At 50.8% G+C, this 22,343-nt stretch overlaps 1 protein-coding gene across 1 annotated transcript in view; it reads left to right on the top strand.

Annotated features, from left to right (window-relative positions):
• The first annotated feature begins 7,531 nt into the window (after positions 1–7,531).
• Positions 7,532–22,343, top strand: part of LOC140428640 (junctional adhesion molecule C-like) — a 74,091-nt gene continuing 59,279 nt past the window's right edge. Inside the window, exons 1-2 of the mRNA XM_072515317.1 lie at positions 7,532–7,723; positions 18,367–18,669. Of these exons, the coding sequence (XP_072371418.1) occupies positions 7,672–7,723; positions 18,367–18,669 (355 nt within the window). The 5' untranslated portion in view covers positions 7,532–7,671. The remainder of the gene's footprint in view (positions 7,724–18,366; positions 18,670–22,343) is intronic.

Genomic DNA, 22,343 nt, shown 5'->3' with positions numbered 1-22,343 from the left:
AGGTGTTGGCAATTCTGGACAGGCTGAAAATAGATAAGTCCCCGGGGCCTGATGGGATTTATCCTAGGATTCTCTGGGAGGCCAGGGAAGAGATTGCTGGACCTTTGGCTTTGATTTTTATGTCATCATTGGCTACAGGAATAGTGCCAGAGGACTGGAGGATAGCAAATGTGGTCCCTTTGTTCAAAAAGGGGAGCAGAGACAACCCCGGCAACTATAGACCGGTGAGCCTCACGTCTGTAGTGGGTAAAGTCTTGGAGGGGATTATAAGAGGCAAGATTTATAATCATCTAGATAGGAATAATATGATCAGGGATAGTCAGCATGGCTTTGTGAAGGGTAGGTCATGCCTCACAAACCTTATCGAGTTCTTTGAGAAGGTGACTGAACAGGTAGATGAGGGTAGAGCAGTTGATGTGGTGTATATGGATTTCAGCAAAGCGTTTGATAAGGTTCTCCACGGTAGGCTATTGCAGAAAATACGGAGGCTGGGGATTGAGGGTGATTTAGAGATGTGGATCAGAAATTGGCTAGCTGAAAGAAGACAGAGGGTGGTGGTTGATGGGAAATGTTCAGAATGGAGTTCAGTTACAAGTGGCGTACCACAAGGATCTGTTCTGGGGCCGTTGCTGTTTGTCATTTTTATCAATGACCGAGAGGAAGGCGCAGAAGGGTGGGTGAGTAAATTTGCAGACGACACTAAAGTCGGTGGTGTTGTCGATAGTGTGGAAGGATGTAGCAGGTTACAGAGGGACATAGATAAGCTGCAGAGCTGGGCTGAGAGGTGGCAAATGGAGTTTAATGTAGAGAAGTGTGAGGTGATTCACTTTGGAAGGAATAACAGGAATGCAGAATATTTGGCTAATGGAAAAGTTCTTGGAAGTGTGGATGAGCAGAGGGATCTAGGTGTCCATGTACATAGATCCCTGAAAGTTGCCACCCAGGTTGATAGGGTTGTGAAGAAGGCCTATGGAGTGTTGGCCTTTATTGGTAGAGGGATTGAGTTCCGGAGTCAGGAGGTCATGTTGCAGCTGTACAAAACTCTGGTACGGCCGCATTTGGAGTATTGCGTACAGTTCTGGGCACCGCATTATAGGAAGGACGTGGAGGCTTTGGAGCGGGTGCAGAGGAGATTTACCAGGATGTTGCCTGGTATGGAGGGAAAATCTTATGAGGAAAGGCTGATGGACTTGAGGTTGTTTTCGTTGGAGAGAAGAAGGTTAAGAGGAGACTTAATAGAGGCATTCAAAATGATCAGGGGGTTAGATAGGGTGGACAGTGAGAGCCTTCTCCCGCGGATGGAAATGGCTGGCACGAGGGGACATAGCTTTAAACTGAGGGGTGATAGATATAGGACAGAGGTCAGAGGTAGGTTCTTTACGCAAAGAGTGGTGAGGCCGTGGAATGCCCTACCTACTACAGTAGTGAACTCGCCAACATTGAGGGCATTTAAAAGTTTACTGGATAAGCATATGGATGATAATGGCATAGTGTAGGTTAGATGGCTTTTGTTTCGGTGCAACATCGTGGGCCGAAGGGCCTGTACTGCGCTGTATTGTTCTATGTTCTATGTTATACTCACCTATTGCTAATCTCACTCACTATAATCTAACCTTCTCACACTATCTGCTCTGATGACCTTCACTAGCTATCTCCTGCACACACTCCTCCCCTAAAGTCCAGCATCACTGCTTTATATAGTAGTCTGCACTTCCCTCTATTGGCTAACCATGGTGCTACAGTGACCCTTGTAATGCTGATAGTTATGATAATACCACACTCAACACTTCCTCCTTTGATATATCGATGTTCTCAAGAAAACACTGTTGTGAAGCAACAGTGCTAACCACTGTGGTACCGTGCTGCTCCCACTGCTCCCCCACTGAAACATCAACCACCTGGCCTGGCTCATTCCCCAACACCAAGTCTAGTATGGCCCCCTTCCTGGTTGGATTGTTAACATACTGTGTCAAAAACCCTCCTGGACACCTCTCATTAATTGCTCTCCATCCGAGTCCCTGGTTGGAAGGAATTCCCAGTCAATATGGGGGAGTTAAAGTCGCCCATCACAATTACCCTACTTTTCTCACCCTTTTCAGTATCTGACTCCACAACTGCTCCTCTGTGTCCTGCTGTTGGGAGGTCTATAGCACACTCCCAACATTCTGATCTCACCCTTCTTATTCCTGAGCTCCACCCATAATGCCTCACGACAAGATCCCTCCAATGTGTCCTCCCTCAACACAGCTGTGACCTGCTCCCTGATCAGCAATGCCACTCCCCCACCCCTTTTGTTTCCTCTTCTGTCCCGTCTAAAACAACGATATCCCGGAATATAATACAACAATATAATAATAATCTTTATTGTCACAAGTAGGCTCACATTAACACTGCAATGAAGTTACTGTGAAAAGCCCCTGGCCACCAGATTCCGGCACCTGTTCGAGTACACAGAGGGAGAATTCAGAATGTCCAAACTACCTAACAAGCACGTCTTCCGGGACAGGTGAGAGGAAGCCGGAGAACCCGGAGGAAACCCACGCAGACACGGGGAGGACGTGCAGACTCCGCACAGACAGTCACCCAGCGGGGAATCGAACCTGGTACCCTGGAGCTGTGAAGCAACTGTGCTACCCACTGTGCTACCGTACTGAACCACATATTAAGCTGCCAGTCCCGTCCCTCCTTTAACCATGGCTCCGTAATTGCAATTACATCATAGTTCCATGCAGTAAAGAGGAAATTAAGGCAATAGTGAGAAAGGCCATTAGCTCTGACAATGTGGAATCTGGATGGGTCGAGCTGAGAAATACCAAGGGGCAAAAAACATAAGTGGGGTTAATATCTAGACCCCAAACTGCAGTGGTGAGGCTTGGGATGGTATTAAACAGGAAATTAGAGACACATTTGATAAACGAATATCTGGAATTATGGGTAAATTTAATCTGCATATAGATTGGGAAATCAAATTAGCCACAGGACCGTAGAGGAGGGATTCCTGGAGTGTATACGGGATGGATTTAGGGATCAATACATTGAGAAACCAACTAGGGAACAGGCTATCCTGGACTGGGTACTGTGTAATGAGAACGGAATCATTGCCAATCTAGTTGTGCGAGACCCCTTGGGGATGAATGAATGAAATGAAAATCGCTTATTGTCACGAGAAGGCTTCAATGGAGTTACTGTGAAAGGCCCCTAGTCGCCACATTCCGGCGCCTGTTCAGGGAGGCTGGTATGGGAATTGAACTGTGCTGCTGGCCTGCCTTGGTCTGCTTTCAAAGCCAGCGATTTAGCCCAATGAGCTAAACCAGCGACCATAATGTCGGTCCCTTACTGTTAGGGGAATTCATAACGAGGAACAAAGAAATGGTTGAGCAACTAAACACCTACTTTGGCTCTGTCTTCACAAATGAGGAAATAAATCAGATCCCAGAAATGAAGGGAAATGTATGGTTTAGTGAGAGGGAGGAACTGAAGGAGATCAATATTAGCCGAGAAATGGTGTTGGGGAAATTGATGGGATTGAAGGCTGATAAATCCCCAGGGCCTGAGAATCTACATCCCAGAGAACTTCAGGAAGTGGCTCTGGAAATAGTGGATGCATTGGTGGTCACCTTCCGGGATTCTCTCGCCTCCGGAACAGTTCCTGCAGATTGGAGGGAAGCTAATGTAACTCCTGTAGAAAAAAGGGAGGTCGAGGGAAATCAGGGAATTATAGACCAGGAAGCCGGATGTCCGTAGTGGGAAAAATTCTAGAATCCATTATCAAAGATCTTACAGCAGAGCACTCAAAAACCAGTGGCAGGATCGGGCAGAGTCAGCATGGATTTACAAAGGGGAAATCATGCTTGACAAATCGACTGCAATTCTCTGAGGATGTAACCAGGAGAGGTGATGAGGGGGAGACAGTGGATATGATATATTTGGACTCTCAGAAGGCTTTTGACAAAGTCCCGCTTAAGAGATTAGCGTAAAATTAAAGCACATGGGATTGGGGCAGTGTATTGAGATGGATAGAAACTGGTTGGCAGACAGGAAACAAAGAGTAGGAATTAACGGGTCTTTTTCAAATTGGCAGGAGGGACTTGTGGGGTACCGCAGGGATCGGTGCTGGGACCCCAGCAATAACTAGTGGGGTACCGCAGGGATCGGTGCTGGGACCCCAGCAGTAACTAGTGGGGTACCGCAGGGATCGGTGCTGGGACCCCAGCAATAACTAGTGGGGTACCGCAGGGATCGGTGCTGGGACCCCAGCAGTAACTAGTGGGGTATCACAGGGATCGGTGCTGGGACCCCAGCAGTAACTAGTGGGGTATCACAGGGATCGGTGCTGGGACCCCAGCAGTAACTAGTGGGGTATCACAGGGATCGGTGCTGGGACCCCAACAGTAACTAGTGGGGTACCGCAGGGATTGGTGCTGGGACCCCAGCTGTTCACAATATATATTCATGATTTAGAAAGAAATGTCATATCTCCAAATTTACAGCTGACACCAAGTTGTGTGGGAGGGTGAGCTGTGAGGAGGATACAGAGATACTTCAGTGTGATTTGGACAGGTTGAGTGAGTGGGCAAATGAATGGCAGATACAGTATAATTTGGATAAATGTGAGGTTATCCACTTATGCAGCAAAAACGTGGGACTGGATTCTCTGTTTGTGAGGCTATGTCCTCACGCTGGCGTGGGAACGGTGGCATTTTACACCTGAAACTTTGGCGCAAAATGGCCCCAATCCTCCGTTTGGCTCGGGGCTAGCAGGACGGCAGTGTAGAACACCCGAATCTAGCTGCCGATATGGTCCAGAGAACTGCCGGGTCCGTGGCCATGCTCCGGCCTGCAAAATACTGCCCCCCCTTTGGCTGGCTCGCAAGTCCCGGACCACCCCCAACAGTGCCCCCAGCCCCTGATAAAGTCCCCCCTGTCCGCGGAACGGCCCTCCCCCGACCGTGGAGGAGCGGGACTGAGTCCGAAGCTGTCACGCCGAGTTCCCGATGGGTGAGGTTATGAGAGTCCCACGCCGTCGGGAACCCGGACGGTCAGGGACGGACCATCGGGGTGATGGGCCTCAGGCAGTGGCCAGAGCAAGCGGTCAAGCGTCTGGCGGACTCTCCAAGTCCGGCGCTTTGGAGAGGGCGGAGCAGTGCGAAAACTGCGCCGCCCCCGACTTGGTCGTGAACGGGGATTCTTTGGCCGATCGCAGAATTCGATTTTGGCGTCGGCGACCGGAGAATCCAAAAGGCAGACGATGATCTGAATGGCCATGAATTCGGAGAGGGGAATGTGAATGAGACCTGGGTGTCCTCGTACACCAGTCACTGAAGGTAGGCATGCAGGTGCAGCAGGCGGTAAAGAAGGCTAATGGTATGTTGGCCTTCATTGCGAGAGGTTTCGAGTATAGAAGCAGGGATGTGTTGCTGCAATTATACAGGGCCTTGGTGAGGCCACACCTGGAGTATTGTGGGCAGTTTTGGTCTCCTTCTCTGAGGAAGGATGTTCTTGCTCTCGAGGGAGCGCAGCGAAGGTTTACCAGACTGATTCCAGGGATGGCGGGACTGTCGTACGAGGAGAGATTGAATCGGTTCGGATTGTATTCACTGGAGTTCAGAAGAATGAGGGGGGATCTCATGGAAACCTATAAAATTCTAACCGGACTGGACAGGGTCGACACAGGAAGGATGTTCCCGATGGTGGGGGGGACTGGACAGGGTCGATGCAGGAAGGATGTTCCCGATGGTGGGGGGGACTGGACAGGGTGGATGCAGGAAGGATGTTCCCGATGGTGGGGGGGGGGCTGGACAGGGTAGATGCAGGAAGGATGTTCCCGATGGTGGTGGGGACCGGACAGGGTAGATGCAGGAAGGATGTTCCTGATGGTGGGGGGGACTGGACAGGGTAGATGCAGGAAGGATGTTCCCGATGGTGGGGGGGGACTGGACAGGGTTGACACAGGAAGGATGTTCCCGATGGTGGGGGGGACTGGACAGGGTCGATGCAGGAAGGATGTTCCCGATGGTGGGGGGGGACTGGACAGGGTCGATGCAGGAAGGATGTTCCCGATGGTGGGGGGGACTGGACAGGGTAGATGCAGGAAGGATGTTCCCGATGGTGGGGGGTCTGGACAGGGTGGATGCAGGAAGGATGTTCCCGATGGTGGGGGGGGACTGGACAGGGTGGATGCAGGAAGGATGATCCCGATGGTGGGGGGGGGACCGGACAGGGTCGATGCAGGAAGGATGTTCCTGATGGTGGGGGGGACTGGACAGGGTAGATGCAGGAAGGATGTTCCTGATGGTGGGGGTGTCCAGAACCAGGGGGCACAGTCTGAGGATACGGGGGAGACCATTTCGAACCGAGATGAGGAGACATTTCTTCACCCAGAGAGTGGTCGGCCTGTGGAATTCACTCCCACAGGAAGTAGTTGAGGCCAAAATATTTTGTTTCCAAGAAGCAGTTAGATATCGCGCTGAGGGTGAAGGGGGTCAAAGGATATGGGAGAAGTGGGATTAGGCTATTGAGCTGGATGATCAAAATGACCATGGCTACCATCGACACCGCAAACTGCCGGCTCAAAGTGGAGAGCATCTACCCACCTCTTCATTCACCTGAGGAAGGAGCAGCGCTCCGAAAGCTAGTGATTCGAAACAAACCTGTTGGACTTTAAGCTGGTGTTGTAAGACTTCTTACTGTGCCCACCCCAGTCCAACGCCGGCATCGCCACGTCATGATCAGAATGAATGGCGGAGCAGCTCGATGGGCCGAGTGGCCTCCTTCTGCTCCTATCTTCTTTGTTTCTACTTGAACTGCTGCCTTAGGGCCCTGTGTATCTGTACACCAAGCTCTCTCACTTCATCTAGCCCTCTTAGTATATTCCCATTTATTGTGTACTCCCTACAACTGTTTGACCTCCCTAAATGCACGAGCTCCCACTTCTCGGTGTGAAATTCCATCGGCAACTTTATCGCCCACTCCACCAACCCATCTATATCATTGTGGAGATTGTAGCAATCCTCTCCACTGTCCCCCACTCAGCCAATCTTTGTGTCGTCTGCAAATTTCCCAATAGTGCCCCTCGCATTCACGTCCAAATCGCTAATATTTCACAAGAACAGTCAGGTCCCAACACGCAGCCCTGTGGAACACCACTCGAAACAACATTGGGGAGACTAAACGCTTTGCGGAACACCTTCACTCAGTCTGCAAGAATGACCCAACCTTCCTGTCGCTGTCATTTCAGCTCAGCACCTGGCTCTCATGTCCACCTGTCCGCCCTTGGCCTGTTGCAATGTGAAGCCCAACACAAACTGGAGAAACAGAACTTCACCTTCCGATTGGGCAGGTTACAGCCCTCAGGGCTCAATATTTATTTCAACAACTTCCAACTGTGACCTTTTTCCTCCCTCCTGATCCTTTTTGTTTTTCTCTCCACAGATGCTGCCAGACCTGCTGAGTTTACCCAGTATTCTGATATGCTATTGAGTAACTTCCTTCCTCCCAACCTCAGCTCAGCTCCAGTCGTGTGAGCGAAGCCGTGAATGTGAGAATTTGTCACCCTCCTATTAGCTCCTCCCCTTCCTGGAGTCATGTTTGGAACATTAATATTTCCTGACTTTGCTGCACGGTTGTTAATGCAAATGACCGAGTCTCGAGGAACAGGATCTTTATTCTGAAATGATGTGTAAGATGCTCCTGGCTCTGGCCCTGCCCCTCTGTGTCGCTCTGGGTGAGTATGTGTCTCAGTTTGTTCAGTGAGCTCTGATGTGTCTTGTTCAATGTGGATGTGAATTCACACAGTTTCTTCCTGAGCATGTGATAGACAACCAGGAATCGCCCCCGCGTGATAATTCCTGTATCTGCTCAGTCCCTCTCAACTATTCTATTTGTGCTGAATATTCCGGAATTTCCAGTCCAGCAGGATCCATTCCCAAGATTTCTCCTGAATCCAGAATCCTTTCAGCGTAAGCATTGGCATTTCATGTGGAACGTTGTGAAATTGCTCTTGGACACCAAAGAGCACCCGTCAGGCTGAGTCCCACTTGGATTGGTCATTCCGGACATCGATTGAGGAGGCCGGCCAGTCGGGACTTTCCTCCTCGAGACCCACAGTGGCCATTGGGAACGCAGCTCCACACCCACTCTGGAGACTGAGCCTCAATCTCGGCTGATTGTCCAACATCACACAATGGGCGGTCTGCTCATTTATCCCATTGCTTTGTGAGAGCTCGATGTGCATCAACTGACTGCCAAATGTTCCAACTTCACAATAGTCAGCACCTTGAAAATGAACTGCTTGTCTGAAGGATGTGAGCGGTGCTACGTAAATGGAATATATTTCTTTCCCATTGTATAGAGCTGATCACTCCCAGGATTGTACATCATTGTAAACACACGTCACTGTGACAAGTAGGGCAGTGAGGAGAAGGCCAAGGAACTTTCTCTCTTTTGCTGTTTGTATCTAATGGAGATAGATACCAGGGGTGGAGGGCACCCAGGGGTGTGGGGTGGCAGCGGAGTCTGGGTGCCGGGTGGACATGACCAAGATTAGTGGAATTCTCAGCAGTTTTCCAGTTTCCGTGGAGACTCGCACTGGACTGGCTAGTTTCATGTGATTGGGTTCAGGGACAATCTGCTTCAGAGGCCATGAAGAGTCCAGCAGTGTGTGTGGATCAGGGATTTACAGCAGTGTGTGTGGATCAGGGATTTACAGCAGTGTGTGTGGATCAGGGATTTACAGCAGTGTGTGTGGATCAGGGATTTACAGCAGTGTGTGTGGATCAGGGATTTACAGCAGTGTGTGTGGATCGGGGATTTACAGCAGTGTGTGTGGATCAGGGATTTACAGCAGTGTGTGGGGATCAGGGATTTACAGCAGTGTGTGTGGATCAGGGATTTACAGCAGTGTGTGTGGATCAGGGATTTACAGCAGTGTGTGGGGATCAGGGAATTACAGCAGTGTGTGTGGATCAGGGATTTACAGCAGTGTGTGTGGATCAGGGATTTACAGCAGTGTGTGTGGATCAGGGATTTACAGCAGTGTGTGGGGATCAGGGATTTACAGCAGTGTGTGTGGATCAGGGATTTACAGCAGTGTGTGGGGATCAGGGATTTACAGCAGTGTGTGGGGATCAGGGATTTACAGCAGCGTGTGGGGATCAGGGATTTACAGCAGCGTGTGTGGATCAGGGATTTACAGCAGTGTGTGTGGATCAGGGATTTATAGCAGTGTGTGTGGATCAGGGATTTACAGCAGTGTGTGTGGATCAGGGATTTACAGCAGTGTGTGGGGATCAGGGATTTACAGCAGTGTGTGGATCAGGGATTTACAGCAGTGTGTGTGGATCAGGGATTTACAGCAGTGTGTGGGGATCAGGGATTTACAGCAGTGTGTGGGGATCAGGGATTTACAGCACTGTGTGGATCAGGGATTTACAGCAGTGTGTGTGGATCAGGGATTTACAGCAGTGTGTGGGGATCAGGGATTTACAGCAGTGTGTGGGGATCAGGGATTTACAGCAGTGTGTGGATCAGGGATTTACAGCAGTGTGTGTGGATCAGGAATTGACAGCAGTGTGTGTGGATAAGGGATTTACAGCAGTGTGTGTGGATCAGTGATTTACAGCAGTGTGTGTGGATCAGGGATTTACAGCAGTGTGGGTGGATCAGGGATTTACAGCAGTGTGTGTGGATCAGGGATTTACAGCAGTGTGTGTGGATGAGGGATTTACAGCAGTGTGTGTGGATCAGGGATTTACAGCAGTGTGTGTGGATCAGGGATTTACAGCAGTGTGTGTGGATCAGGGATTTACAGCAGTGTGTGTGGATCAGGGATTTACAGCAGTGTGTGTGGATCGAGGATTTACAGCAGTGTGTGTGGATCAGGGATTTACAGCAATGTGTGTGGATCAGGGATTTACAGCAGTGTGTGTGGATCAGGGATTTACAGCAGCGTGTGTGGATCAGGGATTTACAGCAGTGTGTGTGGATCAGGGATTTACAGCAGCGTGTGTGGATCAGGGATTTACAGCAGTGTGTGTGGATCAGGGATTTACAGCAGTGTGTGTGGATCAGGGATTTACAGCAGTGTGTGTGGATCAGGGATTTACAGCAGCGTGTGTGGATCAGAGATTTACAGCAGTTTGTGTGGATCAGGGATTTACAGCAGTGTGTGTGGATCAGGGATTTACAGCAGTGTGTGGGGATCAGGGATTTACAGCAGTGTGTGTGGATCAGGGATTTACAGCAGTGTGTGGGGATCAGGGATTTACAGCAGTGTGTGTGGAACAGGGATATACAGCAGTGTGTGTGGATCAGGGATTTACAGCAGTGTGTGTGGATCAGGGATTTACAGCAGTGTGTGTGGATCAGGGATTTACAGCAGTGTGTGGGGATCGGGGATTTACAGCAGTGTGTGGGGATCAGGGATTTACAGCAGTGTGTGGGGATCAGGGATTTACAGCAGTGTGTGGGGATCAGGGATTTACAGCACTGTGTGGATCAGGGATTTACAGCAGTGTGTGTGGATCAGGGATTTACAGCAGTGTGTGGGGATCAGGGATTTACAGCAGTGTGTGGGGATCAGGGATTTACAGCAGTGTGTGGATCAGGGATTTACAGCAGTGTGTGTGGATCAGGAATTGACAGCAGTGTGTGTGGATAAGGGATTTACAGCAGTGTGTGCGGATCAGTGATTTACAGCAGTGTGTGTGGATCAGGGATTTACAGCAGTGTGGGTGGATCAGGGATTTACAGCAGTGTGTGTGGATCAGGGATTTACAGCAGTGTGTGTGGATGAGGGATTTACAGCAGTGTGTGTGGATCAGGGATTTACAGCAGTGTGTGTGGATCAGGGATTTACAGCAGTGTGTGTGGATCAGGGATTTACAGCAGTGTGTGTGGATCAGGGATTTACAGCAGTGTGTGTGGATCGAGGATTTACAGCAGTGTGTGTGGATCAGGGATTTACAGCAATGTGTGTGGATCAGGGATTTACAGCAGTGTGTTTGGATCAGGGATTTACAGCAGCGTGTGTGGATCAGGGATTTACAGCAGTGTGTGTGGATCAGGGATTTACAGCAGCGTGTGTGGATCAGGGATTTACAGCAGTGTGTGTGGATCAGGGATTTACAGCAGTGTGTGTGGATCAGGGATTTACAGCAGTGTGTGTGGATCAGGGATTTACAGCAGCGTGTGTGGATCAGAGATTTACAGCAGTTTGTGTGGATCAGGGATTTACAGCAGTGTGTGTGGATCAGGGATTTACAGCAGTGTGTGGGGATCAGGGATTTACAGCAGTGTGTGTGGATCAGGGATTTACAGCAGTGTGTGGGGATCAGGGATTTACAGCAGTGTGTGTGGAACAGGGATATACAGCAGTGTGTGTGGATCAGGGATTTACAGCAGTGTGTGTGGATCAGGGATTTACAGCAGTGTGTGTGGATCAGGGATTTACAGCAGTGTGTGGGGATCGGGGATTTACAGCAGTGTGTGGGGATCAGGGATTTACAGCAGCGTGTGTGGATCAGGGATTTACAGCAGTTTGTGTGGATCAGGGATTTACAGCAGTGTGTGTGGATCAGGGATTTACAGCAGTGTGTGGGGATCAGGGATTTACAGCAGTGTGTGGGGATCAGGGATTTACAGCACTGTGTGGATCAGGGATTTACAGCAGTGTGTGGGGATCAGGGATTTACAGCAGTGTGTGGGGATCAGGGATTTACAGCAGTGTGTGTGGATCAGTGATTTACAGCAGTGTGTGTGGATCAGGGATTTACAGCAGTGTGTGTGGATCAGGGATTTACAGCAGTGTGTGGGGATCAGGGATTTACAGCAGTGTGTTTGGATCAGGGATTTACAGCAGTGTGTGTGGATCAGGGATTTACAGCAGTGTGTGTGGATCAGGGATTTACAGCAGTTTGTGTGGATCAGGGATTTACAGCAGTGTGTGTGGATCAGGGATTTACAGCAGTGTGTGTGGATCAGGGATTGACAGCAGTGTGTGTGGATCAGGGATTTACAGCAGTGTGTGTGGTTCAGGGATTTTCAGCAGTGTGTGGATCAGGGATTTACAGCAGTGTGTGGGGATCAGGGATTTACAGCAGTGTGTGTGGATCAGGGATTTACAGCAGTGTGTGGGGATCAGGGATTTACAGCAGTGTGTGTGGATCAGGGATTTACAGCAGTGTATGTGGATCAGGGATTTACAGCAGTGTGTGTGGATCAGGGATTTACAGCAGTGTGGGTGGATCAGGGATTTACAGCAGTGTGTGTGGATCAGGGATTTACAGCAGTGTGTGTGGATCGGGGTTTTACAGCAGTGTGTGTGGATCAGGGATTTACAGCAGTGCGTGTGGATCAGGGATTTACAGCAGTGTGTGTGGATCAGGGATTTACAGCAGTTTGTGTGGATCAGGGATTTACAGCAGTGTGTGTGGATCAGGGATTTACAGCAGTGTGTGTGGATCAGGGATTTACAGCAGTGTGTGTGGATCAGGGATTTACAGCAGTGTGTGTGGATCAGGGATTTACAGCAGTGTGTGGGGATCAGGGATTTACAGCAGTGTGTGTGGATCAGGGATTTACAGCAGTGTGTGCGGATCAGGGATTTACAGCAGTGTGTGTGGATCGGGGATTTACAGCAGTGTGTGTGGATCAGGGATTTACAGCAGTGTGTGTGGATCAGGGATTTACAGCAGTGTGTGGGGATCAGGGATTTACAGCAGTGTGTGTGGATCAGGGATTTACAGCAGGTTGTGGGGATCTGGGATTTACAGCAGTGTGTGTGGATCAGGGATTTACAGCAGTGTGTGGGGATCAGGGATTTACAGCAGTGTGTGGGGATCAGGGATTTACAGCAGTGTGTGTGGATCAGGGATTTACAGCAGTGTGTGGGGATCAGGGATTTACAGCAGTGTGTGGGGATCAGGGATTCACAGCAGTGTGTGTGGATCAGGGATTTACAGCAGTGTGTGTGGATCAGGGATTTACAGCAGTGTGTGGGGATCAGGGATTTACAGCAGTGTGTGTGGATCAGGGATTTAAAGCAGTGTGTGTGTATCAGGGATTTATAGCAGTGTGTGTGGATCTGGGATTTACAGCAGTGTGTGCGGATCAGGGATTTACAGCAGTGTGTGTGTATCAGGGATTTACAGCAGTGTGTGTGGATCGGGGATTTACAGCAGTGTGTGTGGATCGGGGATTTACAGCAGTGTGTGTGGATCAGGGATTTACAGCAGTGTGTGTGGATCAGGGATTTACAGCAGTGTGTGTGGATCAGGGATTTACAGCAGTGTGTGTGGATCAGGGATTTACAGCAGTGTGTGTGGATCAGGGATTTACAGCAGTGTGTGGGGATCAGGGATTTACAGCAGTGTGTGTGGATCAGGGATTTACAGCAGTGTGTGTGGATCAGGGATTTACAGCAGTGTGTGGGGATCAGGGATTTACAGCAGTGTGTGTGGATCAGGGATTTACAGCAGTTTGTGTGGATCAGGGATTTACAGCAGTTTGTGTGGATCAGGGATTTACAGCAGTGTGTGTGGATCAGGGATTTACAGCAATGTGTGTGGATCAGGGATTTACAGCAGTGTGTGGGGATCAGGGATTTACAGCAGTGTGTGTGGATCAGGGATTTACAGCAGTGTGTGTGGATCAGGGATTTACAGCAGTGTGTGTGGATCAGGGATTTACAGCAGTGTGTGTGTATCAGGGATTGACAGCAGTGTGTGTGGATCAGGGATTTACAGCAGTGTGTGCGGATCAGGGATTTACAGCAGTGTGTGTGGATCAGGGATTTACAGCAGTGTGTGTGGATCAGGGATTTACAGCAGTGTGTGGGGATCAGGGATTTACAGCAGTGTGTGTGGATCAGGGATTTACAGCAGTGTGTGGGGATCAGGGATTTACAGCAGTGTGTGTGGATCAGGGATTTACAGCAGTGTGTGGGGATCAGGGATTTACAGCAGTGTGTGCGGATCAGGGATTTACAGCAGTGTGTGTGGATCAGGGATTTACAGCAGTGTGTGTGGATCAGGGATTTACAGCAGTGTGTGGGGATCAGGGATTTACAGCAGTGTGTGTGGATCAGGGATTTACAGCAGTGTGTGGGGATCAGGGATTTGCAGCAGTGTGTGTGGATCAGGGATTTACAGCAGTGTGTGTGGATCAGGGATTTACAGCTGTGTGTGTGGATCAGGGATTTACAGCAGTGTGTGTGGATCAGGGATTTACAGCAGTGTGTGGGGATCAGGGATTTACAGCAGTGTGTGGGGATCAGGGATTTACAGCAGTGTGTGGGGATCAGTGAATCACAGCAGTGTGTGTGGATCAGTGATTTACAGCAGTGTGTGTGGATCAGGGATTTACAGCTGTGTGTGGGGATCAGGGATGTACAGCAGTGTGTGTGGATCAGGGATTTACAGCAGTGTGTGTGGATCAGGGATTTACAGCAGTGTGTGTGGATCAGGGATTTACAGCTGTGTGTGGGGATCAGGGATGTCCTGTCGGACAGACTTTGAAATGATGACCGGCTCGCTTCTCTGGAGAAAACCAATCTTGGGGTTAGTCAGATTGTGGTGAATGTGTTGCTGGAACAATTCACCAGGTGCATATCTGTGTTACGCTGTTGCTCATGTGGGCTCCCCCTATGGACCGTTGTAAGGTATTACCTATGATGTCGCATGTTGGGGCCCGACCCTCAGACTCACCGGCCCGCAGACCCCGCAGTGTGGCAGCGTGTCTGCCGGCTCCGCCCCCCCCCCCCCCCCCCGGACGCGTCATCGGCCTCGTGTAGTCCGTGGGGACAGTCATCTTCCACCCCAACCCAACGTGGGCGACCCACATGCGACCGACGGGAGCTGCCATCTTGGACCCAGCACCTCCGACCACGCCGACTACCCGCAACTCCGCGCGGTCACCCTTGACCCAAACACCTCCGGAGCTCTATGATGACCGTCCGGGTAAACGGACACGAAACGCCCTGCCTCTTCGCATCCGGGAGCACCGAGAGCTTCATTCACCCAGACACGGTAAGACGCTGCTCGCTCCCGATCTTCCCGACACATCAAACCATCTCCCTCGCCTCCGGGTCGCACTCGGTGCAGGTCCGGGGGTGCACTACCACAACCCTCGCAATACAGGGCGCCGAGTACGGAAATTTTAAACTTTATGTACTCCCCGACCTCTACGCTCCTCTCCTATTGGGACTGGATTTCCAATATAACCTTAGGAGCCTGACCCTGAAGTTCGGCGGGCCCCTACCCCCACTCACTGTATGTGGCCTCGCGACCCTAAAGGTCGACCCTCCCCCGCTCTTCGCAAACCTCACCGCCGACAGCAAACCAGTCGCCACCAGAAGCAGGCGGTGCAGCATCCAGGACAGGACTTTTATCAGGTCCGAGGTCCAGCGACTCTTGAGGGAGGGAGTCATCGAGGCAGCAATAGCCCCTGGAGAGCTCAGGTGGTGGTCGTCGGGATCGGGGAAAAGAACCGGATGGTTGTAGACTACAGCCAGACCATAAACCGGTACACGCACCTCGATGCGTATCCCCTTCCCCGGATAGCGGACATGGTGAATCAGATCGCACACTACCGCGTGTTCTCCACGGTGGATCTGAAGTCTGCGTGCCACCAGCTCCCAATCCGCCCGGAGGATCGCCACTACACGGCCTTTGAGGCAGACGGCCGCCTCGTCCACTTCCTCCGGGTCCCCTTTGGCGTCACAAACAGGATCTCCGACTTCCAAAGAATGATGGACCGAATGGTGAACCAGTGCGGGCTGCGGGACACATTTCCGTACTTGGACAACGTCGCCACCTGCGGCCACGATCAGCAGGACCACGATGCCAACCTCCAGAGATTTCTCCAAACCGCCCGAACCCTTAACCTCACTTACAACAAGGAGAAATACGTTTTCCGCACAACCAGTCTAGCCATCCTCGGCTACCTCGTGGAAAACGGGGTCCTAGAACCCGACCCCGACCGTAGGCGCCCCCTCCTGCAACTCCCCCTTGCCCACTGTCCCAAGGCCCTGAAGAGGTGCCTCGGGTTCTTTTCATATTACGCCCAGTGGATCCCCAACTATGCGGACAAGCACGCCCACCAATCAAGACCGCCACCTTCCCACTGGCGGCTGAGGCCCTCCAGGCCTTCAGCTGCATCAAGGCGGACATCGCCAAAGTTGCGATGCGCGCGGTGGACGAGTCCGTCCCCTTCCAGGTGGAGAGCGACGCCTCAGAGGTCGCCCTCGCCGCTACCCTCAATCAGGCAGGCAGGCCAGGAGCAATTTCTTCACGAACCCTCACCACCTCCGAAATTCGATACTCCTCAGTCGAAAAGGAAGCCCAAGCATAGTGGAAGCCGTACGGCACTGGAGACACTACCTCGCTGGTAGGAGGTTTACCCTCGTCACTGACCAACGATCGGTTGCCTTCATGTTCGACAATACACAGCGGGGCAAGATCAAGAATGATAAGATCTTGAGGTGGAGGATCGAACTCTCCACCTATAACTACGATATAGTGTATCGTCCTCGGAAGCTCAACGAGCCCCCAGATGCCCTGTCCCGCGGCACAGTGCGCAAGATGGTCGACTCCGTGCTATCTACGATGACCTCTGTCACCCGGGGGTCACCCGGCTTCTCCACTACATCAAGACCCACAACCTGCCCTACTCCACCGAGGAGGTCAGAGCCATGACCAGGGACTGCCCAATCTGTGCGGAGTGCAAGCCGCACTTCTATCGACCGGATAAGGCCCACCCGGTAAAGGCATCCCGGCCCTTTGAGCGCCTCAGTATCGATTTCAAAGGGCCCCTCCCCTCCAACAACTGCAACACATATTTCCTCAACATCACTGATGAGTTCTCCCGCTTCCCCTTTGCAATCCCTTGCCCCGACATGACCGCGGCCACCGTCACCCTGTTCGGTTTCCCCACGTACGGTCACAGTGACCGGGGCTCGTTGTTCATGAGGGACGAACTGATTCAGTACCTGCTCAGTAAGGGCATCGCCTCGAGCAGGACCACCAGTTATAGCCCCAGGGGAAAGGGGCAGGTGGAGAGGGAGAACGCGACGGTCTGGAAGACCGTCCTCCTGACCCGACAGTCTAGGAATCCCGCAGTTCCCCACTGGCAGGAGGTCCTCCCCGACGCACTCCACTCTATTAGGTCCCTACTTTGCACGGCCACAAACAAGACCCCTGATGACCGCCTGTTTGTTTTCCCGAGGAAATCCACCTCCGGGGCCTCGCTTCCATCCTGGCTGAAGACACCGGGGCCCGTCCTGCTCCGCAAACACGTCAGGATCCCTAAGTCCGACCCCCTGGTCGAGAGGGTCCAGCTCCTACACTCCAGCCCCCAGTACGCATACATCGAACACCCCGACGGCCGCCAGGATGCGGTCTCCCTCCGGGACCTGGCACCCGCAGGTTCCACCGCCACCCCATCTTACCCCGCCCAACCTACGCTGCCCAGTGCCCCGCCCCTACATGGCACCCGCACCCCCTCCCGCCCGATCTTATCCCCTTCTCCGACCCACAGGAATGAAGCTCCAGAAGACACGCTCCCGGAGCCCACGTCTGTGCCCGCACCGGCGACTTCACTACCCATGCCCACACGGATGAGTTCGACGCCCGGGCCAGCTGCGATACCAGAGCTTCGGCGATCACAGCGCACAATCCGTGCGCCGGACAGGCTGAACTTATGAACCCTTCACCCCCGCCGGACTTCATTTTTTTAACAGGGGGTGAATGTGGTGACTGTATTGCTGTAACAATTCACCATGTACATATCTGTATTATGCTGTTGCCCATGTGGGCTCCACCTATGGACCATTGTAAGGTATTACCTATGATGTAGCATGTTGGGGCCTGTGCGGGCTCCGCCCCTGGCTCCACCCCTTGAGGGGAGGTATAAAGAGCAGTCGCCCTGTAGGCAGCTCCCACTAACAGATCAGTCGCAGGCAGGCACTGTTCTAGTTGATTAAAGCCACAGTTTACTTCTACTCCTGTTTCGTGTGAATTGATGGTCGCATCACAGATTCCAGCATTTTTATTCCCAGTTTTCCTGATTAAAGCAGCCAATGGGACAATTGCCTGTTCTGCTGCCCAATACTGAACGAGCCATTGTGTAAACAGACTAATATATAAATTCGGAGCAGGGGTAAGGGTCTGGGTGCCCACACTGATATCGCTCTCTCAGCATCCTCACATGGTTTAGGTGCAGTGAGGCAGGAGACATCACAGCGACTGACCGTCACCCTCACAAACTCTACACACATAGAAAACATCACCACCCCCATCCCGCTGCCCACACTCAGGCTGCTGTCGGATCATCAGTTATTCCCAAGATTGATTTGAATTTTTAATGTTTCAGGAATTGCGGAGGATCCAGTGATCATCCTGAGTCCAAACATCATCATTGTCCATCAGGGGGGCTCGGTGCAATTGCAATGTGCATTGGTGAATGGCAGCGTGGACAACACTAATGTCCAGTGGAAAAAGTACAACCAGGACCTGGGCATCAGTGAGAAATTTCAATCTTCCACAGATCCCAAATACAACAGTTACATTCTCACCATCCGGAATGTGCAGGCAAATGATGCTGGAAACTACAATTGTGAAATTACAACAAAATCTCAAACCATCCGTGGAAATACAATTCAGATAGATGTACGAGGTAAATATACTTTTCTCAATGACACGCTGAGATTCAATTATGAGAGTGTGAGTGACCGTGAGAGAGTGAGTGTGAGAGAGAATGAGTGAGAGAGAGTGTGAATGTGACAGTGAGAGAGTGAGTGTGGGAGTCAATGAGTGTGATTGTGAGAGAGTGAATGAGAGAGAATAAGTGAGAGAGAGTGTAGGTGTGATTGTGAGAGAGTGAGTGTGAGAGAGAATACGTGAGAGAGAGTGTAGGTGTGACTGTGAGAGAGTGAGTGTGAGAGAGAATGAGTGAGCGAGAGTGTAGGTGTGACCGTGAGAGAGTGAGTGTGAGAGAGAATGAGTGAGCGAGAGTGTGAATGTGACAGAGAGAGTGAGTGTGAGAGAGAATGAGTGAGAGAGAGTGTGAGTGTGACATTGAGAGAGTGTGTGTGAGAGAATGTGTGAGAGAGAATGAGTGAGAGAGAGTGTGCGTGTGACAATGAGTGTGAGAGAGAGTGAGTGTGACTGTTTTTGAGAGAGTGAGTGTGAGAGAGAATGAGTGAAAAAGAATGAGTGTGACTGTGAGAGAGTGAGTGTGAGAGAGAATGAAAGAGAGAGTGTGAGTGTGACATTGAGAGAGTGAGTGTGAGAGAGAATGAGTGAGAGAGACTGAGTGTGACTCTGTGAGAGTGGGTGTGAGAGAGAACGAGTGAGAGAGAGTGAGTGTGACTGTGAGAGAGTGAGTGTGAGAGAATGAGTGAAAAAGAATGTGAGTGACTGTGAGAGAGTGTGAGTGTGACTGTCTGCGCGTGAGTGAGAGAATGAGTGAAAGAGAGTGTGGCTGTGAGAGAGTGAGTGTGAGAGAGAATGAGTGCAAGAGAATGTTACTGTGTGTGAGAGTGTGAGTGTGAGAGAGAATGAGTGCGAGAGAATGTTACTGTGTGTGAGAGTGAGTGTGAGAGAGACTGAATGAGAGAGAGTGTGAGTGTGACAGTGAGAGAGTGAGTGTGAGAGAGAATGAGTGAGAGAGAGTGTGTGTGTGCCCGTGAGAGAGTGAGTGTGGGAGACAATGAGTGTGATTGTGAGAGAGTGAGTGTGAGAGAGAATAAATGAGAGAGAGTGTAGGTGTGAGAGAGTGTGACTGTTTTTGAGAGAGTGAGTGTGAGAGAGAATGAGTGAAAAAGAATGTGAGAGTGACTGTGAGAGAGTGTGAGTGTGACTGTGAGAGAGTGAGTGAGAGAGAATGAAAGAGAGAGTGTGAGTGTGACATTGAGAGAGTGAGTGTGAGAGAGAATGAGTGAGAGAGTGAGTGTGACTCTGTGAGAGTGAGTGTGGGAGAGAATGAGTGAGAGAAAGTGTGACTCTCTGTGAGAGTGACTGTGAGAGAGAACGAGTGAGAGAGAGTGAGTGTGACTGTTTGTGAGAGAGTGAGTGTGAGAGAGAGTGAGTGAGTGAGTGTGAGTGTGACTGTTTGTGAGAGAGTGAGTGTGAGAGAATGAGTGAAAAAGAATGTGAGTGACTGTGAGAGAGTGTGAGTGTGACTGTCTGCGCGTGAGTGAGAGAGAATGAGTGAAAGAGAGTGTGGCTGTGAGAGAGTGAGTGTGAGAGAGCATGAGTGCGAGAGAATGTTACTGTGTGAGAGTGTGAGTGTGAGAGAGAATGAGTGCGAGAGAATGTTACTGTGTGTGAGAGAGTGAGTGTGAGAGAGACTGAGTGAGAGAGAGTGTGAGTGTGACAGTGAGAGAGTGAGTGTGAGAGAGAATGAGTGCGAGAGAATGTTACTGTGTGTGAAAGTGTGAGTGTGAGAGAGAATGAGTGCGAGAGAATGTTATTGTGTGTGAGAGTGAGTGTGAGAGAGACTGAGTGAGAGTGTGTGTGTGCCCGTGAGAGAGTGAGTGTGGGAGACAATGAGTGTGATTGTGAGAGAGTGAGTGTGAGAGAGAATAAATGAGAGAGAGTGTGACTGTTTTTGAGAGAGTGAGTGTGAGAGAGAATGAGTGAAAAAGAATGTGAGAGTGACTGTGAGAGAGTGTGAGTGTGACTGTGAGAGAGTGAGTGTGAGAGAGAATGAAAGAGAGAGAGTGAGTGTGACTGTTTGTGAGAGAGTGAGTGTGAGAGTGAGTGAGTGAGAGTGAGTGTGAGTGTGACTGTTTGTGAGAGAATGAGTGAAAAAGAATGTGAGTGACTTTGAGAGAGTGAGTGTGAGAGAGAATGAGTGCAAGAGAATGTGTGTTATTGTTTGTGAGCGTGAGTGTGTGAGTGTGAGCGTCAGGGGTAGACTTTCCCCCCTGTTTTGGACGGGCGGGATTGGCGGAGGAGGAGATCCCAAAATGTATTTTCCACTGACGGGATTTCCCCCACTCGGTTGTGTGTGAGAGTGTGAGAGAGAATGAGTGAGAGAGAATGTTACTGTGTGTGAGAGAGTGAGTGTGAGAGAAAATGAGTGCAAGAGAATGTGTGTTATTGTTTGTGAGAGTGAGTGTTAGAGAATGAGTGAGTGTGAGGTTTGTGAGCGTGAGTGTGTGAGTGTGAGCGTCAGGGGTAGACTTTCCCCCCTGTTTTGGGGGGGCGGGATTGGCGGAGGAGGAGATCCCAAAATGTATTTTCCACTGACGGGATTTCCCCCACTCGGTTGTGTGTGAGAGTGTGGGAGAGAATGAGTGCGAGTGAGTGTGAGGTTTGTGAGTGTGAGTGTGTGAGTGTGACGGTCAGGGGTAGACATTCCCCCCCCTGTTTCTGGGGGGCGGGATTGGCGGAGGAGGAGATCCCAAAATGTATTTTCCACTGACGGGATTTCCCCCACTCGGTTGTGTGTGAGAGTGTGGGAGAGAATGAGTGCGAGTGAGTGTGAGGTTTGTGAGTGTGAGTGTGTGAGTGTGACGGTCAGGGGTAGACATTCCCCCCCCTGTTTCTGGGGGGCGGGATTGGCGGAGGAGGAGATCCCAAAATGTATTTTCCACTGACGGGATTTCCCCCACTCGGTTGTGTGTGAGAGTGTGGGAGAGAATGAGTGCGAGTGAGTGTGAGGTTTGTGAGTGTGAGTGTGTGAGTGTGACGGTCAGGGGTAGACATTCCCCCCCCTGTTTCTGGGGGGCGGGATTGGCGGAGGAGATGGGGAGTCGGCGGAGATCCCCAAATGTCTTTTCCACTGACGGGATTTCCCCCACTCGGTTGTCCCCGCCTCCTGCTCGTGATGTAACGGGAACCCTGACATGTAATGACGAGAACTACATTGAAATACATGACCATATCATTAGTGGGCCTTCAGGTCCAGGTACGTTCAAACAGAGTTTGGGGTCTCTGACTCCACCCCCAACTCGGGCAGCGAATTCCAGTCTCCCTCTCCCCTCGGCGTAAAAAAGTTCTTCCTCACGACCCCTCTACACCTTCTATCTTCTTTCTCTTTTGTTTTCTTTTTTGTTTACTTTTTAAGTACTAATTTAGTACCTCTGCCATACCCTCTGCTTCAGTGAGCAGTTTACCCTGCTTGTCCCGATAGGCCCCACTCGATCCTGCACTAATCTTTTACCATTAATATGTTTGAAGAACATTTTGCTCTCTGTTTCAGCACAACCTGCAACCCTTTCCTCTGCTTCATCTTCGCCTTCCTTATTCCAGCCTTAGCCTCGCTCCTGTATTTGAGATACTCTTCCTGATTTCTGTTGCTATTATTATTCTGGCATTATATGCCTCTTTTTTCTTCCGTAT

This window comes from Scyliorhinus torazame, chromosome 1 (assembly GCF_047496885.1).
Source record: "Scyliorhinus torazame isolate Kashiwa2021f chromosome 1, sScyTor2.1, whole genome shotgun sequence".
NCBI lineage: Eukaryota > Metazoa > Chordata > Chondrichthyes > Carcharhiniformes > Scyliorhinidae > Scyliorhinus > Scyliorhinus torazame.
This window is presented reverse-complemented; position numbering and strand designations above follow the sequence as displayed.